The sequence below is a fragment of the Panicum hallii genome, chromosome 3 (assembly GCF_002211085.1).
Source record: "Panicum hallii strain FIL2 chromosome 3, PHallii_v3.1, whole genome shotgun sequence".
NCBI lineage: Eukaryota > Viridiplantae > Streptophyta > Magnoliopsida > Poales > Poaceae > Panicum > Panicum hallii.
Genome location: NC_038044.1, coordinates 1,403,890 through 1,423,075, shown reverse-complemented (window position 1 = coordinate 1,423,075; position 19,186 = coordinate 1,403,890). Strand labels below are relative to the sequence as shown.

At 47.7% G+C, this 19,186-nt stretch overlaps 2 protein-coding genes across 2 annotated transcripts; both read left to right on the top strand.

Moving 5' to 3' along the window:
- The first annotated feature begins 6,536 nt into the window (after positions 1–6,536).
- Positions 6,537–8,823, top strand: LOC112886677. The gene has a single exon (XM_025952643.1). It carries the CDS (start codon positions 6,818–6,820, stop codon positions 8,495–8,497), a length of 1,680 nt encoding a protein of 559 aa, XP_025808428.1. The 5' UTR covers positions 6,537–6,817; the 3' UTR covers positions 8,498–8,823.
- Positions 8,824–10,960: 2,137 nt separating this feature from the next.
- LOC112884728 (DDT domain-containing protein PTM-like) lies at positions 10,961–18,904 on the top strand. Its single transcript, XM_025950255.1, has 10 exons — positions 10,961–12,683; positions 12,793–13,464; positions 13,581–14,784; positions 15,288–15,576; positions 15,667–15,791; positions 15,870–16,330; positions 16,420–16,448; positions 16,579–17,265; positions 17,358–18,385; positions 18,475–18,904. The coding sequence occupies exons 1-9, from the start codon at positions 11,305–11,307 to the stop codon at positions 18,326–18,328; spliced, it is 5,817 nt and encodes a 1,938-aa protein (XP_025806040.1). The 5' UTR covers positions 10,961–11,304; the 3' UTR covers positions 18,329–18,385; positions 18,475–18,904.
- The last annotated feature ends 282 nt before the right edge of the window (positions 18,905–19,186 follow it).

Here is a 19,186-nt window from a genome sequence, read left to right as displayed (position 1 = left end):
GATGATCATATTTGAAAGTAGTTTGTTTTTCCCACTGAAAGTTTCTCCCTTTTTAAAAAACAAATAAACTAGTCCCTCAGATCGATCATTCGATTCAGTACCAGCTTTTACCACAAACATCTAATCTCAAACCAGAGGCCTGGGACAGCATGTTGTCAATTGGTGAGCTCAAATGCAGATAGTTGATCTAGTGAGCCATGCCTGTGTAAGCTGGGTCATTAAGACGAAACATCAGAAAGAGAAACCGGTGCACTTGTTTTTAGTCCAAAAGTACTTGAAGGCTCAGATACATTCTGAACTGTCTGACGTTCAAAATTTAAACAGTTAACAACCATAAAACGACATCATAAAAATCTTGAAGAAAAACGAAGTTGTGGGACTTGACTGAACATATGGAAACCAAATTTGTAATATAGTTTACAGGAACAATCTCGACGGTGAGATCCCAAAGGAATTGGCAAACCTAAAGAATCTGATCAACTTGGATTTGTATGCCAACAAGCTCACTGGAGGAATCCTCAAGACCCCAAGTCGCTTTCCAAGCTCAACTCACTCAGATTCAAGTATGCTGCCATCTCGTCAACAGTTGCTTTGCTAACCTAAAAACCATGTCTTGTTTTCTCAGAAGCATAAATACTCTCAATTAATTCTGTTTTAAGATCCTTAGGTGATAGACTTTAGTAAAGGATTAAAAGGAATTAGGTTTGGACCTCTCTAATGAGTATGTCAGGAATCAGGATATATTTTTTTTTCTCAGTTGATAACTGAAGCTTAGTTGTATTTGTCTTTATAGGCGTTTGAACGGGAAAAACAAACAAGTTGTATACTTGTATTAGCTTTCATTGGAGATATCGACAGATACTGAGTATGGATTATTGGGCAGCTGTACTTGCTTCAAGTGTGCCCAGAAGGAACCAAAACTCACCTCCCAAGGCAGTATAATAGAGCTGATTACCGATGAGGCTATGATTAAAGAGTCATGATAGTGGTGCCATGTGAGGGGGGGCATTCTTGTATCAAACGTTTTTGCAAGCTTCTTGTAAGTATAAAACAAATGGGAGAAAGGGAAAGCAGCTCACGCGCCCTTTCTTGTGTCACAACTTTTAATATGATAAACAGGTAAAAGCAAAACAGGAACAAAAAAATAAAGCTGCCAAATTATAATTAAAGTAAACAAACATAGAACAGACCTATTGAACCTTTTCTATTCTTAGACTGCAAAATAATCTGTCACCTAATCTAACCATGCACATGGCTTTGAAGCACCCTTTCAAGGAATAACTTACGCGAAGTAGCACACTGGACAAGAAGCTGCACCATTTAGCAGAGGTATGGTAACAATGACATGTGGGTCAGCATAGAGCTTCAGTGCTAAGATTTTTTAACTGATGCATGTTCACTGACAACAGATAAACATTGATGCTTAAAGATGGGAAGATGAATACCTGCTTTAATAGTGTGGTGGTTGGGAAAAGTATGCAGGGAATTATTTGCATCACAACAATGGACATTGGCACAAGTGGTTAAGTCCATAGGTCCAACTTCAGTTACAGCATTTTCTGAACAGACACTGAAGAAAAAAGTTAACTGCAGTGATAAACTCGATTCCTTTTTGCAGAAGATACATAGTGATCAAGATAACATTTTGTAACACAATTAAGTATATTATAGAAGGGAGATGGGGGACTAGAATTCAGAATCCAGTTGTACTTAAGTCGACAATAAATATCTAGGTTTAGTACAGACAACCATCAAAAGTTTACTGAAAAAACTACTGTCAAGGTTTGTACAAGATGGCATGAATGGATGATAGAATACACATGATTCAAATATTGTATGTCGGTGCCCTGCAAATGTGTAACTACTTGTTACATATATTTGCTGCAGAAGCACTTACGTTCTTATATTCTTACTTAGATGCTGGTCATCAAATTACGTATACTTATAGGGTGGCTTCAAAAGAGGAAGAGTCCGTACATTCAGACTGACATCATATTAATATGACAACAATGTATTGAGGACCAGGATGTAGCTTTTAATTTTTTTTAAACTATGACTTTACATAATTTATAGCTGACCAAAATTTTGTTAATTGAAGAAAAATGGAGAAGGGAAATTGCATATGATGTTATCATAGAAAATAAATCTGCAACCTATGAGAAAGAACATCCATACAGTAATAATAAGAATTTGGGAGATTGAGCTCAATCCTTTTTTAAACCCTGACAACATAAATGCCGTTTTGATGTTAGAAACACTGAGAGAAAAAAAACTCTGTCGTGTTAGAAGAAGGACAAATTTTATAGCAGCTCTGTATGAATTCTTCGGAGACGGATATCAACACTAGGGTTCTCTTAGATCTGAAGCAAAATGTGAAACTGAACTGTGTGTTGTTGAGGTCCTAGGCATAAGGGTGACCACTGAAGGTGATACCATAGTGCACAATACAAGCAACATGGAGAAAATATAAACAAACTGAAGGCATGTGCTTATCTCATCTCTAGGTTAGTTGAAAAAGGGGAGAGGACACATGTCGTCATCATGAATTCAGTATTGGTCCAGTCCCTAATTATGTTTCTGGAAGCCATAACTACAGGCTAAGCCGCACATCTCGACCGGAAGGCAGAGGCAGAACATGCTATGCAGCACGGCATGAGCATACTGCTGGAAGATTTCAGAAGGAAATGCTTGAATTTCATTAATATAACAAAATTCAGATGATAAACACATACGGATAAGGGCGTAACTCCTACTGTAGTACTGCGTGTTCCCATCAAGGGTTCCGGACACTGAAGCACGCACCAAAAGAAAATCAGAAAATTATTGGTCTATGTTGACTGTTAACATGGACAGAGCATTGTGTTGTGGAGCTTGGAGATGGACGGTGTTAACGCAGAAAATAGGATCAGGGAAGGAGTACCCGGTGGACTGGAGGAGGGATCGGGTGTTGCGGACCGAGGTGAGGCGCCGAAGCATCAATCAGAGAAGATGGAGCCAGTTCAGAAAAAGATGCGAGGAATCCACGAGGATTTGCCGGCGTTAGGCTGGTGCCAACGAGGGGCGGTACCGCCCCTCTATCGGCGCGGCGTAGGCGGGAGGCGGTCGAGTGGGGGAGAGGGGGGGATGGATCCTGCAGGACGGAAGCAGGTACTATCGCTCCGCTCTCGTCCGCGTTGGTAGGCGCGCGGGGGCAGGAGGCGGGCGGGAGGTGGGCAGGAGCGAGGCGGCGCGCTGGCGTCGGCGTGCGCGGGCGAGAGGGGTGGGGCGGAAGTGACATAGCGCGTTTCTATTGGTCCACGCGGGCTATCCGTTGAACTAGACGTTATTTGACTGTTTGAACTTCAAAAAATTCAAAAATTTTTTGCAAAAAATCCCAAATTTCATCCCTAACCCCCCTATAAATACCCCACCCGGGTTTCACTCCTTCCCCACCCCATTTGAGCTTATTTCTCCCATCCACACTTCAATTTCACTCTTCTCGACGCCATGTCTTCATCTACCACGAATTCGAGTGAAGGAATGGAGGCTGAAATGATCGATACGTTCCGAGCAGAGTATGAGGAGGCGATGCTCAATCTTGAAGAGGAGTCAAGCAGAAGGCGACGTCGTCGACGCTACATCAGGCGTGATCGTGAGGGTGCCCATGATCGGCTGTTCCAAGACTACTTCGCCGACAACTGCGTTTATCCTCCGAATTACTTTCGGCGAAGGTACCGAATGAGGCGTCAACTTTTTCTACGTATTATGCGTAGATTAGGTGAATACTCTCCATATTTCACCCAAAAAGAAGATGCTTGCAACCGTCGTGGTCTCTCTCCACTACAAAAGTGTACCGCGGCCTTACGCTTGTTAGCTTATGGAGGCGCTGCGGATTCGATAGATGAGTACCTAAAGCTAGCTAGATCAACTGCATTAGATTGTCTAGAGAAATTCTGTGAATGCATCATTCACTGTTACAGGGGATGAGTTTTGTCGTCGACCAAATATCATGGATACTTAACGTCTACTAGCAAAAGTCGAGGAGCGTGACTTTCCGGGCATGCCAGGGAGCATCGATTGCATGCATTGGCAGTGGAGAAGCGGTGGCACATGCGGGGCAATTCAAAGGGGGGACATAAAACATCCCACCATTATCTTAGAAACTGTTGCATCGTATGATCGTTGGATCTGGTATGTCTTTTTTGGAGTGGCCGGGTCCAACAACGACATCAATATACTCAATCAGTCGTCATTATTCACTGATGTGCTTAGAGGAGAAGCATCCGTAGTGAACTTTACGGTTAATGGATATGAGTACAATAGGGTTTACTACCTTGCCGACGGCATCTACCCCTCTTGGGCGGTGTTTATGAAGGGTATTATTCTTCCGCAGTATGAGAAGCATCAGGTATTCACAAATGCTCAAGCAGCTTGGCGCAAAGATGTCGAGTGTTCGTTTGGACTGCTCAAGTCTAAGTTCAACATTATAGCAGTTCCCGGACGCTCTTACTCACAGCGTACTCTTGGGTTGATCATGCGTGCATGTGTCATCCTACACAACATGATCATCGATGACGAGCGTGATACCGATTTGGACGAGATCTATGAGACAGTTGCATCCAATGTCGGTCTGGCGATCCACAACGATGCACCACCAAGCCTAGCTACCAGAATTCAGATGGACACCGAGATGAGGGACTCACCGATGTATGCACAGCTCCGGCAGGATTTGGTTGAGCATGTGTGGGCACGTAGTCATCCTTAGATTTATGTAATTTTTTATTTATTATGTAATTTTTTATTTATTATGTAATCGGTAACTTTTTAAGTTGAATAAAATTTATTTCTTGAATTCTTTTGCGTATTCGAATAAAGGAGGTTGAAATAATTAAATCTGAAAAAGAAAAGCTGACGTGGAGGAGAGAGAAGTGAGAGTTGGCACTATAGCCTGTGCATTGGAGGGGTGGGGTGAGAGTGGAGTGAGAGTGGGGGTGAGAGCTGACATGCCGGGGAGATATCTCCCCCCACCACTGGACTCAGCCTTAGACAAGTTCGGAGAGTAGGGATCGCCAGCGCCGAGCGCAAGGAGATCGACGTCGCCGGCGGCTCATCGGCGGGCTCCGTGCGGTCAGCCGTCATCCGCAATCACAGGTTTTCGGTCTAGTGGCCGAGCGGACCCAATCGGGGTGCTATATGTAAAACTCGGAGGTGTATTTCAAAATATTCGGATCGTGATTACTAATCGCGATCCGACTTAGGGGGGTATTTATAAATTGTAGGGGGCTATATATAAATATTCGGATCGCCGAATTAGGGGGCATTTTAAAAATATCAAGATCTAATCCTGGGCCTCTTGCGAACGCGGCCGGCGACCGCGCTGCCGTCGGCGACTCCCCCCGGGATAAAACCGCAGCAGGCTCTTGCCTAGGGCAGCCTCCAGCGGAGGCGGGGCGTCGACAGACGCAGCCTTCGCCTCGCGCCGCGGCTCGCCGGAGCGCCGACGATCTCCGGCCGTCTCTCCCTTCCATCCCCGTCCTCCTAGGTCCTAGCCTCCCCAGCTTGCAGCACGCACTCCATTCTGCCTCATGTCCAGTAGCTTCGCTGTAACTCGTCTGCAACTCCGATGCCACCTGCAGCCGTGTGCCGGCCGGCGGCGGCTTGGAGCACTATCTCGTGCCTAACGACAAAAGCGGGCCGTGGATCGCTCTGTGAACCGCTGGAGGAGAAGGAACCGCATGGGCATGGCACAGATGGCAGGGGGTGCCCAAGCCCATGCTCACACGGTAGTGGGCTGAGGTACTGTTTCTTCTTATGGTGGTAAGTAGGCCCGCAGGTAGGCCCCTTTTTATTTAGCTTTTCCTTCTTCATGTTTTAGACTTTTAGTGGACTTACATTATGATCGTGAAGTGCTAATGTTACTTTATAGTTTATATAAGTTTCCTCTTGTAAGATTCCTATCTATTTTTTTTTATAAAAAAGATATACTGACTCGAATGCCATCCCTGTGTTCTTCGAAACCACGTTTACAGGCAATGATCGGAAGCGCTGCCGTCATCAGAGACTGAACTCCGGCAAGGAAGTGCACAAGTAAAACAACACAACGGTCAAATAGCAATCAGACAGCCGAATTTGAAGGCGTGCGCGTGTTGGCAGCTAGCCGCATGGACCATGGATCGTACAGCAGCTGCTTGACTGCCGGCAAGTCCTTTGCGGTTTGTACGATTCAAACTCCCTTTCTCCGGCCGGCGTGTGTCGCTCGGTCGGGAGTCGGAAGGTCTCTCTCGATCTTGAGACTACGGGACACGAGACGTCTTGCCTGTGTTGGCCATGGCCCATGAGACACGAGCAAGTCGCCAAACGCGCTGCTGCGTCCCACTCCATCGAGCCTTGTAACCATCCGACGCGTCGCGGATCCTGAACTCGCGACCCATGGACACCCCCGCAAGAGGCAGGCTGCGAGGATCAGGTCAGAATATAGCCACAGAGAAGAGAACAGAAGAGGAGAGAAGAGAAGAGAGAACAACGCCAGCTGGGTGCCAAGCCAATCATTGGAAGTGCCGCGCCGGCGAACTTCCCGAGCCGCGACACCGGACGCAGACACGGCCGCGTCTCGCGCGCCTCCCGACCCAGGGAATCAGCAACTCTTCCCCATCACCGCGACCGTAAGCGCCGAATAATCCCCCTCGCGATGCCGCGGTTATCGCTCGGTTTCAACTCCCAACGGCCACCACGCTCCCCACTGCTCACCCCGTGACAGGGGAGGTGGCACCACCGATGCCAATTTGCCAATCCACTGCAGCTTTCCTATGCTCCTCCCACCAAAGCCGTTGGCGCGCAGATGCCTTTTGACCTCACGCACGCCGCGTACAAAACCCAGCGTGGTCTCGTGCTCGTGCCGCCGCCAGCGACGAGCGCGATGCGGAAGCTGAGCGTGCCCAGAGGCGGCGGGGAGAAGCTGGGCGTGCTGGCCTTCGAGGTCGCCGCGCTCATGTCGCGGGTCTCGGGGCTCTGGCGCGCGCTCGGGGACGCCCAGCTCGCGCGCCTCCGCGCCGAGGCCATCCGCCTCGAGGGCGTGCGCCGCCTCGTCGCCGACGACGACGACGCGCTCCTCGCGCTCGCGCTCGCCGAGGTGGCCGCCGCGTGCCGGGACCTCTCCCGCGCCGTGGCGCGGCTCTCGCCCCGCTGCGCCGACCCGCTGCTCCGACGGTTCGACGCCCTCTTCGCGGCCCTCGTCAAGGGCGGCGCCGACCCGCACGGGCTGCGCTACGCCGCCGAGAAGAAGATGGACCGGAAGGCGCGCAAGATGCAGCGCCTGGTCGCGGCCACGGCGCACCTGTGCCACGAGCTTGACGTGCTCGCCGAGCTCGACCAGGCCCTGCGCCGCGACGGCCGCGGCAGGCCGCGCGCGGCCAACGGAGGGGAGTGCGCGCGCCGCGTGGCGAGGCAGAGGCAGGAGGTCGAGCGCCTCCGCGCGGCCTCGCTCTGGAACCGGAGCTTCGACTACGCCGTCCGGCTGCTCGCCAGGTCGCTCTTCACTATCGTGACCAGAGTCATAGAGGTGTTCGACCTGGAACCCACGAGCATCTCCATCATCTCTTCCTCTATGGATGATGACTCCAACAAGGTCTCGCGGCTCTCATGGAGCAGCTCCTTCGTGAGCACCAGCATGCAGTCCATGGTGTACCCTTCCGACGTTGTCGCGGCGGACACTCCTCGGAGGATGCTGCGTGCAAGATCCGGCAAGGCTACCGTTGGCGACGCCCGTCGGTTTCTCATGTCCAGGAGCAAGAGCTTGAAGCAGCTCAGGTGGCCGGCGGCTGGCAGGCACCTCATGGGCTGCGTTGTCATGGGGAGGAGCAATTCCCCGGTGAGGGGCGGGTGGATCAATGGCGAGACCGACCTTCCACTCAGTTTCAGCTACATATCTGCAGCCAGCAACGACGATTACAGCAGCGTCAACTTCCAGTTCCAGTCCCAAGCGGATCGCACAAACGCGAAGCCTTCGACCGTCGTGTTCGAGTCGTCGGGCAACGTGCTGACCAACGCGCCGGAGACGTCCCTCGGCGGCGCTGCCCTGGCGCTGCACTACGCGAACCTCATCATGCTCGTCGAGAGGCTCGCCATCTCACCTCTCCACATCTGCTCCGACGAGAGGGACGACCTGTACGGCATGCTGACCGACAGCATCCGGGCGTCTCTCAGAGCGCGCCTGAAGCCGTTCGCCAAGAACCCGCCGCCATGCGATCCTATCCTGGCCGCCGAGTGGTCGGACACGGTGCAGAGGATTCTGGGATGGATAGCTCCGCTCGCGCACAACATGGTTCGGTGGCAGGCCGAGAGGAACTTCGAGCAGCGGAACGTCGCGTCGAGCGCTAGCGTCCTGCTTCTGCAGACGCTCCATTTTGCAGATCGGAGGAAGACCGAAGCTGCGGTGACGGAGCTGCTCGTTGGTCTGAATTACCTCTGGAGATTTGGGAGGGAGCTTGATGCAAAGGCCAAATTAGAGTCAGCAGGTTAGCGGCAACTACGACGCTGGTGCAGATTACGTCGGGCGACATGTGTCAGTATCATATCTGAAAATTGCAGCCGGCTGGCGAAGTGGAAACTGAACTCGACGAGTTGGGGATGGGTAAGCAGGGATAGCATACTTCAGACAAAACAATCCCTTGCTAATTTTGCTCCGTCAGCGATAATCCTTAGAAACAGGCATCAATCAACGAGTGCGTCAGCTTGTAATGGATGCTACCGTTTTTTTTTTGTCAACTTCTGTAGTTCGGATCGATATGCATCTCGCTGTAAAGATCTGTAGTTATGTATTAATAAATATGAGGCACGTCTGGTTTACAGATTATCTGAAACATTTTCTGAGGTAGTTCAAACAAAACAGAAAATAAGCACTACAATTATGTCTGGACAATTCATTTCAGGTGGGATGTTTTTAGTCAACATCTGCAGTTTACTTCATTTGTGAAGTTACTTCGTTCTTAGCTGATTCATATTACGACGAACTGAACAGTTTTGGCCCATAACTGGTGCTGCCGCAAGAAGTTCAGTTCTTTTTAGGCAGCTATTGCAGGTTATTTGAAGTACTTTACAAGCACTGAAAATTGAAAATTATGCCCAGCTAGTATAACTGCATAGCTGAGAAAATGAATAGAATTCAGTTTTTTTTTCCGGAAAATTTTGACTTCAGTTTTCTTGAACTTGGAAAGATATGTTCCAAGTAGAAAAATCGGCCTGGTCTGGCCCAATTAGCATTTCAACCACGCTTCAGTCTGAAATGAACCAGCCCAACTCGATAGCAGGCCCTTAGGACCACATGGCTCCGCGCGGCCAACGCTGCCGTAGCCCGTGGGCGCCGCAGGCCCACGAAGCAGCTCTTTGCTCCGGGCTCCCGGCGACCCGCGTCGTGGGCTAGCTGCGCCCACAGGCCTTTCCTAATTCAACCGCACAAGTTTTCCCAAAAGGCCTAACTGCCTAGGCACAACCGCACAAGCTTCTGCAATATCGAAACACAAAGGGAGAATAAGATGCATGCATGAACATAAACTAAGGATGGACTAAGAAAATTCATATAAAAGTAAGCTTGTTGCGGTTCAACCTGGTTCTGTTATGATCTTTAAGTAGTCTCCAATTATATTTCTCAAGTTAAACAAAAATATTATTGTGAGAAGAATATAGAGCAAAACACATTCTTAACTCTTCGTAGACAATCATGGTGATTATGGATTAAGATATATAAAAGATAAGTTTGAATTCACCTTCATATATTTTTGTGTGATTAAAGTTTTACTATTTTTTCCCCGAACATGCAAGCCTTGTACCCACATATTCTAATTACAATAGCTCCATAGAATTTTTTCATCGACTATTAAAATTATTGTAGGGCTTGAGAAAACTTCCTCCACTCCAAATCAAATGTATCTTTTACATTTAACTTTCTTATTCTATGCTTTTAAAATGGCTGCATGATAAGAAAAACACTTACAATATCCGGCAAGAAACAAATAATTGGACCCTAACCTTTTTGACCCGTAATTTGGAAATACATCACATAGTTTTGTAGAACTTTTGCACTAGTCTCTACTATCATGCATATCTTGTCATCTCATAACAGAAAGTATTATAGGATATGAAAATTCCCCATGGCAAACAGCACATTTTGATCTCTTAATGACTATTCTATAAGCTACGAAAAGGCAGCGGAGCGTGACAAAAACAAAAAAAATACATACACATTGTGGCGGTAGATAATTAATTTTTGATACCAAGCCTTTTGTCTCATTCCGAACATAACGCGTAGTTTTGTGCAGAGCCTTTGCACTATCCTTTCGTCCAAGGTCTCACCTAGTATGGAACTGAAGTCCATGGAGCTTTGGGAGTTGTTATGCTATTTCGCCCAAAGAGCAAGCACCCCCCACACCAGGCGATTTCGCCCTCGCCTAGTCCACCAGTGGGCATACGCTAGAAGAGCACCGGGAGCCAGGGGGCAGCGCGCGCAAGTGTCCGGCACTTGGCGCGAGCAAGCAAACCGTTGGCCCCCCTGGACCTACCCGAGCAAGCAAGCTGACCGGCACACTCCCTCCACAGTTTTGAATTTGAAAAACTCGAGCAGCTCCCTCCCTCCTTCCCTCCACCGCCTTGCGGCCGTCGAGCAGCGGCCGTCGTACGTGCTGGACCTGGCGGTGGAACGCGCGCAGCCTGACCCGGTTCAGCCAGCTCGCGCGGCGCGGACACGACGAGGCTGCACGCGTGCGCAAACCGCACCGGGTCCGCCCGCCCGCATCCGCCCACCAACTCTCCCGAACGGACGCGCCAAGCCAACGCCACGCCACCCACTCCCAGCATGCGGGTCGGTCCGCACCCACCAAGCGCGAACCCGCACCCGGAAAAGGCGACGCGAGCCAGGCTGGTGCGGCTCGGCCAGCCAGCCCCCTGCCCCCTGTGGGCTCGCTCGTGCTCCAGTTCCTTTTCCCCTTCCCCTCCTGTTGCCCCAGCACCCCGACTTCTCCCCCAACTCCCCGCCGCCTCGCGTCCCACCGCCGCCGCCGTAGGGTTGCAAGCCCGGCAGCAGGCCACATCCCGTCCCCACGACCTCTTCCCATTCATCCGCGCGGGCCTCCTGCCGCCGCCTCCGCCGCGAAAGCGCGAGATCCCGCAACCCCCAGATTCGTATCCGGCCACATCCACCCCCCATCTGCGTCCGGGCCGCCTAGCTCCGCTCCCGCCGCACCAATCCTGCCGGAATCCGTCCCGGAGGTGCCGCGATTCGCGATGAGAATGGTTCTGTAGGGCGCACTCGCTAGGGTTTTCGCGCCCGGTGCCATGGACGCCGCGGAGCCCCGGGAGGGTTCTGATCGGACGCTGGACGCCTCCCCTGCGGCGGCCCCGGCGCCGGCTGCTGAAGAGGTGGAGATGGAGGGCGCCGATAGCGGCGCTGCGGTGGGACAACCTGCTGCGGCACGCGCCGCCAGTGAGGCGGAGGCGGGTGAAGGCACCGCGGCGGAGCGTGCGCGTGATGTGGGGGCCTCGGTGAGCGAGGCGAGGGTGGAGGTGGACGAGGGCGGCGCAGCGGGCGAAGAGCACGCCACGAAGTCTCAAGCAAACGGGGTGGATGAGGGTGGCGCTGCGGGCGAAGGGCGCTCTGCTGTGTCTGCAACCAAGGAGGTGAATGAGGGCAGCGTTTCGGGGGAAGTGCAAGATGCGAACCCTGTGGTGTATGAAGCGAAGATGGAGGTGGATGAGACTGGTGCTGCAAGCAAAGAAAACTCTGCAGCTTCTACAGTAAATGGGTGCGAGGCAAATGGGGTGAGTGTTCCAGGGGCAGCGCAAGATTTGGCTCCTGTGGCGTCTGAAGTGATGATGGAGGTGGATGGCGGCTGTATTCAGGAACAAGAGTGCACTGCAGCGGCTGCGGCAGGCGAGGTTAAGATGGAGGAAGGTGATGGCAGAGTGGTGAATCAAGGGCCTGCACCGCCTGCTGCTGGCCTTCAGGTGAAAGAGGACGTGGGGGAATGTTTGGTGGGCCGCTACATTGGCCGTGGTGCTCCAGGGCATGCAGGGATTCTTATTGGGAAGGTTGCATCCTACAATAGCACAACTAGGGTCTACAGTGTGGTGTTTGAGGATGGACATGGTGAGGATTTGGGCCTTCCTCAGCTCCAGGAGTTTCTCATGTCTGATGAGAATGGTGCACTAGGCATGAAGGTGAGCTGCAGGAAGAGGAAGTTAGACTTGCTGGTTTCGTCGGGGAGTGTCTCAGAGGTGAAAGAGCCAGCAAGTACTAGGCAGAGGGTTGATGGATGCGAGACATCTGCCAGGCCTGATGCACCACAGCATGGTGGGTGTGGCTCAGATATGTCTGAGGATGTAGAATCTTCGAGTAATTCATCAGATTTCACTAAAGAAGAACCATCTGAGCCATGCCCTCCTGTACAGGCTGTGGAGTTGCCTCCGTCATCGGGAGACATCCCTGTGCCAGAAGAGTCCATAAGTTATCTCTTTTCGGTTTATAACTTCCTGCGATCGTTCAGCGTGCAGCTGTTCTTGAGTCCATTTGGGATGGATGATTTTGTTGCAGCCATTAATTGCACTGTGCAGAATAACTTGTTGGATGCTGTACATGTCTCGCTACTGCGTGCATTGAGGCGGCTTCTTGAATCTAAATCTGCTGAAGGATCTCAGCTCGCTTCAAATTGCTTGAAGTACATACTCTATCGATCCCTCTTAACTACACTAACTATTTTGCAACTGATGTGTTTTTCCTTACTTCAAATTTTGACAATATTTTCACTTTCCTTAAACTGTGTACAGGTATCTGGATTGGACATTACTGGATGCTTTGACTTGGCCAACTTTCTTACTAGAGTACCTGTATGTGATGAGTTGCATTAAGAATCTAGGGGGCCGGAGTTTTGGTAGAAGCCTCCTAGCCACTGAATACTATAAACTTCCTGTTCCCATGAAGCTGCGAATGCTGCAAATACTCTGTGATCATGTCATTGAATCAGATGAACTCAAAACTGAACTGGAGGACCGAGAAGGATACAATGAGGAGATGGAATATGAGATGGATTCTAGCACACTTTTGGAGGCTGGTTCAAGAGCAGTCTCGACTAGAGCCTCAAAGGCCTCTGCTTACAAAAAGATGAATGATTTGCAGAACTTAGAAAGTGCTCCGAATGTAACAAATCCAGAAGATACTGCAGTGAACGCTTCTCAGGATGGCAACAGTGATGATTGCCGAATATGTGGCATGGATGGGACTTTGGTATGCTGTGATGGCTGCCCATGGGCATATCATTCGAGATGTATTGGTCAAAACAAAGCTTTCCTTCCCCAGGGAGAATGGTTTTGTCCAGAATGTGTGGTTAACAAGCTTGGACCAACTTCATCACGAATTGAGCGTGGTGCAAGAGGAGCTCAAATGTTTGGCATTGATTTGTGTGGGAGGCTTTTCTTAGGAACCTGCGACTATTTGCTGGTGTAAGTTCTTGCAAATTAGTCGTGCAATACTTTGGCTTTACTAATGATTTGTTATGCATGACCTGCTATGGTATGTCCTATACTTCCTTTAATGCTTGCTCCATGAAATACTGCAGGATCGGAACATCTTCAGATGCAGAGTCTTATGCAAGATATTACAATCGTTATGATGTTGTGAAGGTCCTCCAAAGACTTGCTCTCTCAGATGCATATGGGGATATATGCAGGCAAATAGAGGAATACTGGAAGCATTTACTTGGTATAGTTCAGAGTGAGAGATCAAAAGTAGGTAAAGAAATTGGTGTGAGCCACACTCCACAATCCAGCATGTTGAGTTTTACTCCAACAAAAGCAGGAGATGGAAGTGGCTGGACAACATTAAAAGATGGTGGGAGCAGTAAAACAGTAGCACTTCCTCAAACAAATGTTCAGCAGAAATTTGTGGCTAGTGAGGAACAAAAATGCATGTCCAGCTTAGGTGCTGTCGCCGAGAATAATGCTGACGTTTGCAATCGAACTCTATCAGCTCAGTACAACATACATAATGCACCCAGAAATCGAGCTTTTGCACCATCTGTGGTATCATCAATTTCTCATCAGAATGGATCCGTTGTAACAGGCGTGTATAACATAGCACAAGCACAGCCAGCTCAGAGTACATCCCATCCAGACTTATCGACCTATGTTGGAACTAATAGCATGCCCAGGGAAGGTAAAGAGCACCTTCAGCTGTTTGCTGAAAGACCTGGAAACATGAGTGGTGGCAAGTCAGCAAAATTGTTGTCTTTTAAACCACAGGCATACATGAACCTCTACAATCATGGCAACATTGCAGCATCTGCTGCTGCCAATCTTGCTGTTATTACATCTGATGAAGGTAAGATTTCAGCATCCAAACTGACTGCAAACCCAAGGAAAAGAATGGCCGCAGACAATTCTCTACAATTGAAAGCATTTTCCTCAGCAGCCGCACAATTTGTTTGGCCTAGTACCGAAAAGAAGCTTATGGAAGTCCCAAGAGATAGGTGTGGTTGGTGCCTTGCTTGTAGAAGTTCAGCAATTGGAAATAAAAAGGCATGTTTTCTTAACATGGCCACTGCAAATGCTGCTAAAGGGTCTGCTCGAATTCTTAGTGCCATGCATGTAATAAAAAATTCTGATAGTCATTTCCCCAGTATTGTTGCTTATTTAGCCAACATGGAGGAAAGTTTGCGTGGCCTATTAGTTGGTTCACTACAGGACGTGCAGCAGAAAGAACGGTGGCATCAACAACTGCAAGAAGCTTCCAACTGCAGAACTGTTGTACCCCTGTTGCTTGAGGTGAGTTATAGGATTCAGTTAATAACTTTTCTTCATCCTTTGATACTCTACAAGATTCTGTAACTAAGTGTCTAAGTCATGATATAGTATATGACCCTGAATGCTGGCAGCAAGCAGTGGCATAAAATAGAATAATTATTTCAGATTTCTTATGCAGCTTGAGCTAGATACTTAATATTCCTGCATGTATGTTTTCAATAAAGGAAATTTACTCTACATACAATGTTACAAACTAATGAAAATTTGGATATGCAATACATGGTGTTGAAAGAAAGATAAAGAAAGTTATTGCCATAAATGGCAGTGAAAGGAAGATAAAGAAAGTTATTGCCTAGCTCAACTAGTTGGGGTGGGAGACCTCTTCAACTTGAATTCGGGTGTCTATTTCTTCTTAATGAAAAACCACCTAATTTCCTCCAAGGTTGGATCTCCTTTTTTAATGAGTTGCAGTGAAAATGAACACAATTGTTATGGCATTAAAAATCATTACATATTCTACGCAGTTGGAAAGCAACATCCGTGGAGTGGCATTTTCTGCAAGCTGGTTAAAGCCAAGAGACGACTGGCCTGTGGAATCTCCTGGTCTATCAGCGGGATCATCTCGTCCTGCACCATACCATAAACGTGGGGCTGGTGGAAGGCGTAGCAGAAGGCGTTCGTTGGCATTGGAATCTGGTACTTCTACTGATGATGACAACAGCTGGACTTGGTGGACCGGAGGAAATATTTCAAAACGTACTCTGCAGAGGGGTGCTCTTCTATGTTCAACCATAAGAAAAGCTGCTCGCCAAGGTATTGCACATTTTAACTGCTACTAGTTTTATTTCATCCTCTATCAGTCTCCAGGGAATGAACAAGTTGGTGTGTTTTGTCTCCCACTAGGTGGCAAAAAGAGGATAGCAGGTTTATCTTACTATGAAGGTTCCAGTTTTCCAAGACGATCTCGGCAATTTGCTTGGAGAGCATGTGTTGGACTAAGCCAGACTTCATCTCAACTTGCTCTGCAGGTTAGCACTTCTGTCCTGATGTTGCAAACTGTACTATCAAACCTACTTTAGCAATGATCCTAATATTCCTTTGTTCAGGTTAGATATCTTGATGCCCATATTAGATGGAAGGAATTCATCCCTCCAGATCAAATTCCTTCAGATGGAAAAAGTTCTGATGCTGACCTTTCTTCCCTCAGAAATGCTGTAATCTGTGATAAAAAAATAATTGACAATAAGATAAGATACGCGCTTAAGTTTCCCAACCAGAAGCATCTTCCTGTGCGCGTGACAAAAAATATCTTGGAAGCAGAAGGTGATCAGGATGAAAAAAGAAAATTATGGTTTTCTGAGAACCATGTGCCACTGTACATGTTGCGTGAATTTGAGCAGAATGCTGGGGTTAGCTCCTTGCCTACTCCAGATGTTTGGGACTCAAAGTGTTTCACCAATTTCTACCCAAGGCGAGTGAGAGCATATACCGGAGATGTCTTTTCTTATCTCTTTCACAAGGGAGAAGTCTATCCGTGCACCTCATGCAAGAAGGATGTTCTGTACAGGTCATTCTACTTAGTCTTGTTATTGTGAAAGAACTGATCACACTCTTTTTTGAGATACTAACTTTTATACTTTGGTTGATCACATACAGGGATATTGTTAAATGCAGCTCTTGTCAAGGTATATGAGTCTATGTCATGCTCTTTAGATTATTTGTTTTCCACTTCTGTCCTCGTCATATCCAAGAAGATAATCGATCAATTTATGGCCTTTCTAATGCTTAAGTCACACTATTTCTGTATATTTTCAGGTAATTGCCATAAAGAGTGTACATCAAGATCTATTGTTAGCAAAGGAGTCAGTGCAACTTCCACTTTGACATGCAAGTTATGCCTCCAGAAGCGGAATCTTATGCTTACAAGTTACAATACCAATGCAAGTTATCTCCGGCCTCAACAGAAGAGTACTGGCCAACAGCAAATGACCGCTCCAAGAATTGTCTTTAAGGTTGGTTCTTCCCATTCTGCTGAACCTGCCCTGAAAGTTGAAGCGCAGCCAGTCACAAAGGTTAAAGCACAGCCAGCCACAAAGGTTAAAGCACAGCCAGCAGCAAAGGTGGAAGCTCAGCCAATTGTGAATGTGAAAACCCAGTCAGTTGCGAAGGTGGAAGTCCAGCCACTCGCAAAGGTGGAAACCTTGCCAATTACAAATGTGGCAACTCCGAACATCGCTAGTGTACAAGCTCAGCCAAAGAAAAAAGCTAAAAACTCGAAGTCAGAAAAACCGAAGAAACTTAAAAAAGTTCAAGCGATCACATATTTTGGTCTCGTATGGAAGAAAAATAAGACTGACAAGGATGATGGAAGTGATTTCAGGGCGAATGATATAATCCTTAAAAGTAAGGATGGTATAGGTTCGTCAATAAAACCAACCTGTTGCCTCTGTAACAAAACTTATTCTCCGGATTTCCTGTATGTACGTTGTGAGAGGTGCAGAAGTAAGTCTATTTAGCATTGTTGTAGCTTAAAGCATTATCCTTTTGTGTTATCTTTCTGTTTTTTTTAACATATTGAGATTCTCCGCTTACAGATTGGTTTCATGGTGATGCCTTGCAACTTGAGGATGAAAGGATTGGTGAGTTGGTTGCATATCGATGCTGTAGATGCCGAAGGAGAGCCATACCACAATGTCCTCATTCAGATGATTATACAAAGCCTGAACCAGAATTTGGTGAACAAACAGTTGCTACATCATCGCAGTCAACAATGCTATCTAGCGAGAAGACTTTTGCTTTAGCAGATCAGGACCCACTGCTCGCTTCATATGGAATCGTTGAACCAGTTGGGGAAGAAACAGTGGATGCTGATTTATCAGCTAACATGTTAAGCTTTGCCTCTGGAAGCAACCAGAAGCTGTCGATAAGAAGAGCACAAACTAAAAATTGTGAATACCTTGACCAAGCAAGATCTGTGAATGGGTATTATATCCAGGATCAACCTCCTGGGAATGGAAACATCAATTTCAGCCATATGAATGAATTTTGTTTTTCGGAGGCTGACAGTGTGGATGCTTCAGAGCTATTGGGGTGGGATTTTTCCCAAGGAACTGCATATGCTGCCCTTCCTGATTCCACTGCTAATCACCAAGCGAATGACAATAGCTGCGGCAGCTTTGTGATGGACCAATATGAACCCCAGACTTATTTTTCATTCACCGAACTGCTTGAAGCTGATGATACGCAGTTTGACAATGCATTTGGGATGTCTACTGGTCTGCAAGATGATGGCAACTGCACGGGAAACTTCAATCAACAGGGAGCTGGTTTTGATGAGATGTCTTTTATGATAGAAGATGGAGCTTCAAATATGAACCTCCCAACAGATGATCCCTCCCCTGATGTGGTGGCTTGTCATAAGTGCCAGAACACTGAGCCACCACCTGATCTCAAATGTGCAGTCTGTGACCTGCACATACACCGCCAATGTTCACCTTGGGATGAAAATGTACCGCCTGCTGAGACTGGTGATTGGAGTTGTGGTGCTTGTCGAGAATGGCGATGATTAACTTCTGAACTTCATTGCATCTATTGAGAGCAGCAGCGCCAGCTGTGAGGACAGGTAAAACACCTTGGTATTCCATTTATATAGGGATTGGATTTCTGTTAACAATAACTGGTTTATAGTTCCTGAGCATGCTTTCTGTTTAGGTGGAAGGTGCGCCATGGATCTGGATGAAAATTGTCCATCAAGCTGTTAATGATGCAGTGCTACTGATTGTTCAGAGGCTGGGGTTGATTATTTGACATAAATTAACCATCATACAGTTAGACTAGCAATGACTGCAGCGGAGTTTACACTGTACATACTAAAGGATGGGTCACGGAGACCATTTTCCATTCTTTAGAGTTTAGACTCTTTATTTTCGGGGAGCTTTAGAGCTAGCAGGTAGGAGATGCTGCTAGCAACATGGTATATGGTTCTGGAAAACCATATAATGTAATTCTATTAACTGCAGTATTTCCTCTTTGTCAGGATGCCTTAGTCAGCGTGGCCAACTGACATTGCTATGTTCCATATATTGCCTCCAATTCTTTTGCTCGGTATGCGGAAATGCCTAATAATATTACCCTTGCAGCCTGTCCAGTTGTCCCATCTTGCTGCGACTGCGACCATGTGATAAATGAATTTTGAGAAGATAGCACTTGTAGTGCTCCTTTCAGTTCGAGAAATTTGAATTTTAACGATTCTGAGTGTTTCATCACCTTTTGTTTTGAGGGCAGAGAATGTTTCATCCCTCTATTTATGTTTTTTTTTCTTTGAGAGTGTGTTTATGTTTTTGTTCTTGTTTCGTGTGCATGGGGTTTATACTTGGGCCAACACGGGCCGATCTACCATTTACTCAGTAGGCCGTCCCACTTA

Bases quoted from the DNA above. Each gene is read 5' to 3' on its own strand.
- LOC112886677 (XM_025952643.1), top strand. From the start codon at position 6,818: ATGCCTTTTGACCTCACGCACGCCGCGTACAAAACCCAGCGTGGTCTC.
- LOC112884728 (XM_025950255.1), top strand. From the start codon at position 11,305: ATGGACGCCGCGGAGCCCCGGGAGGGTTCTGATCGGACGCTGGACGCC. The intron at 15,577-15,666 runs GTATTGCACATT...GTCTCCCACTAG, and splicing joins AAGAAAAGCTGCTCGCCAAG to GTGGCAAAAAGAGGATAGCA. The intron at 16,331-16,419 runs GTCATTCTACTT...GATCACATACAG, and splicing joins AAGAAGGATGTTCTGTACAG to GGATATTGTTAAATGCAGCT.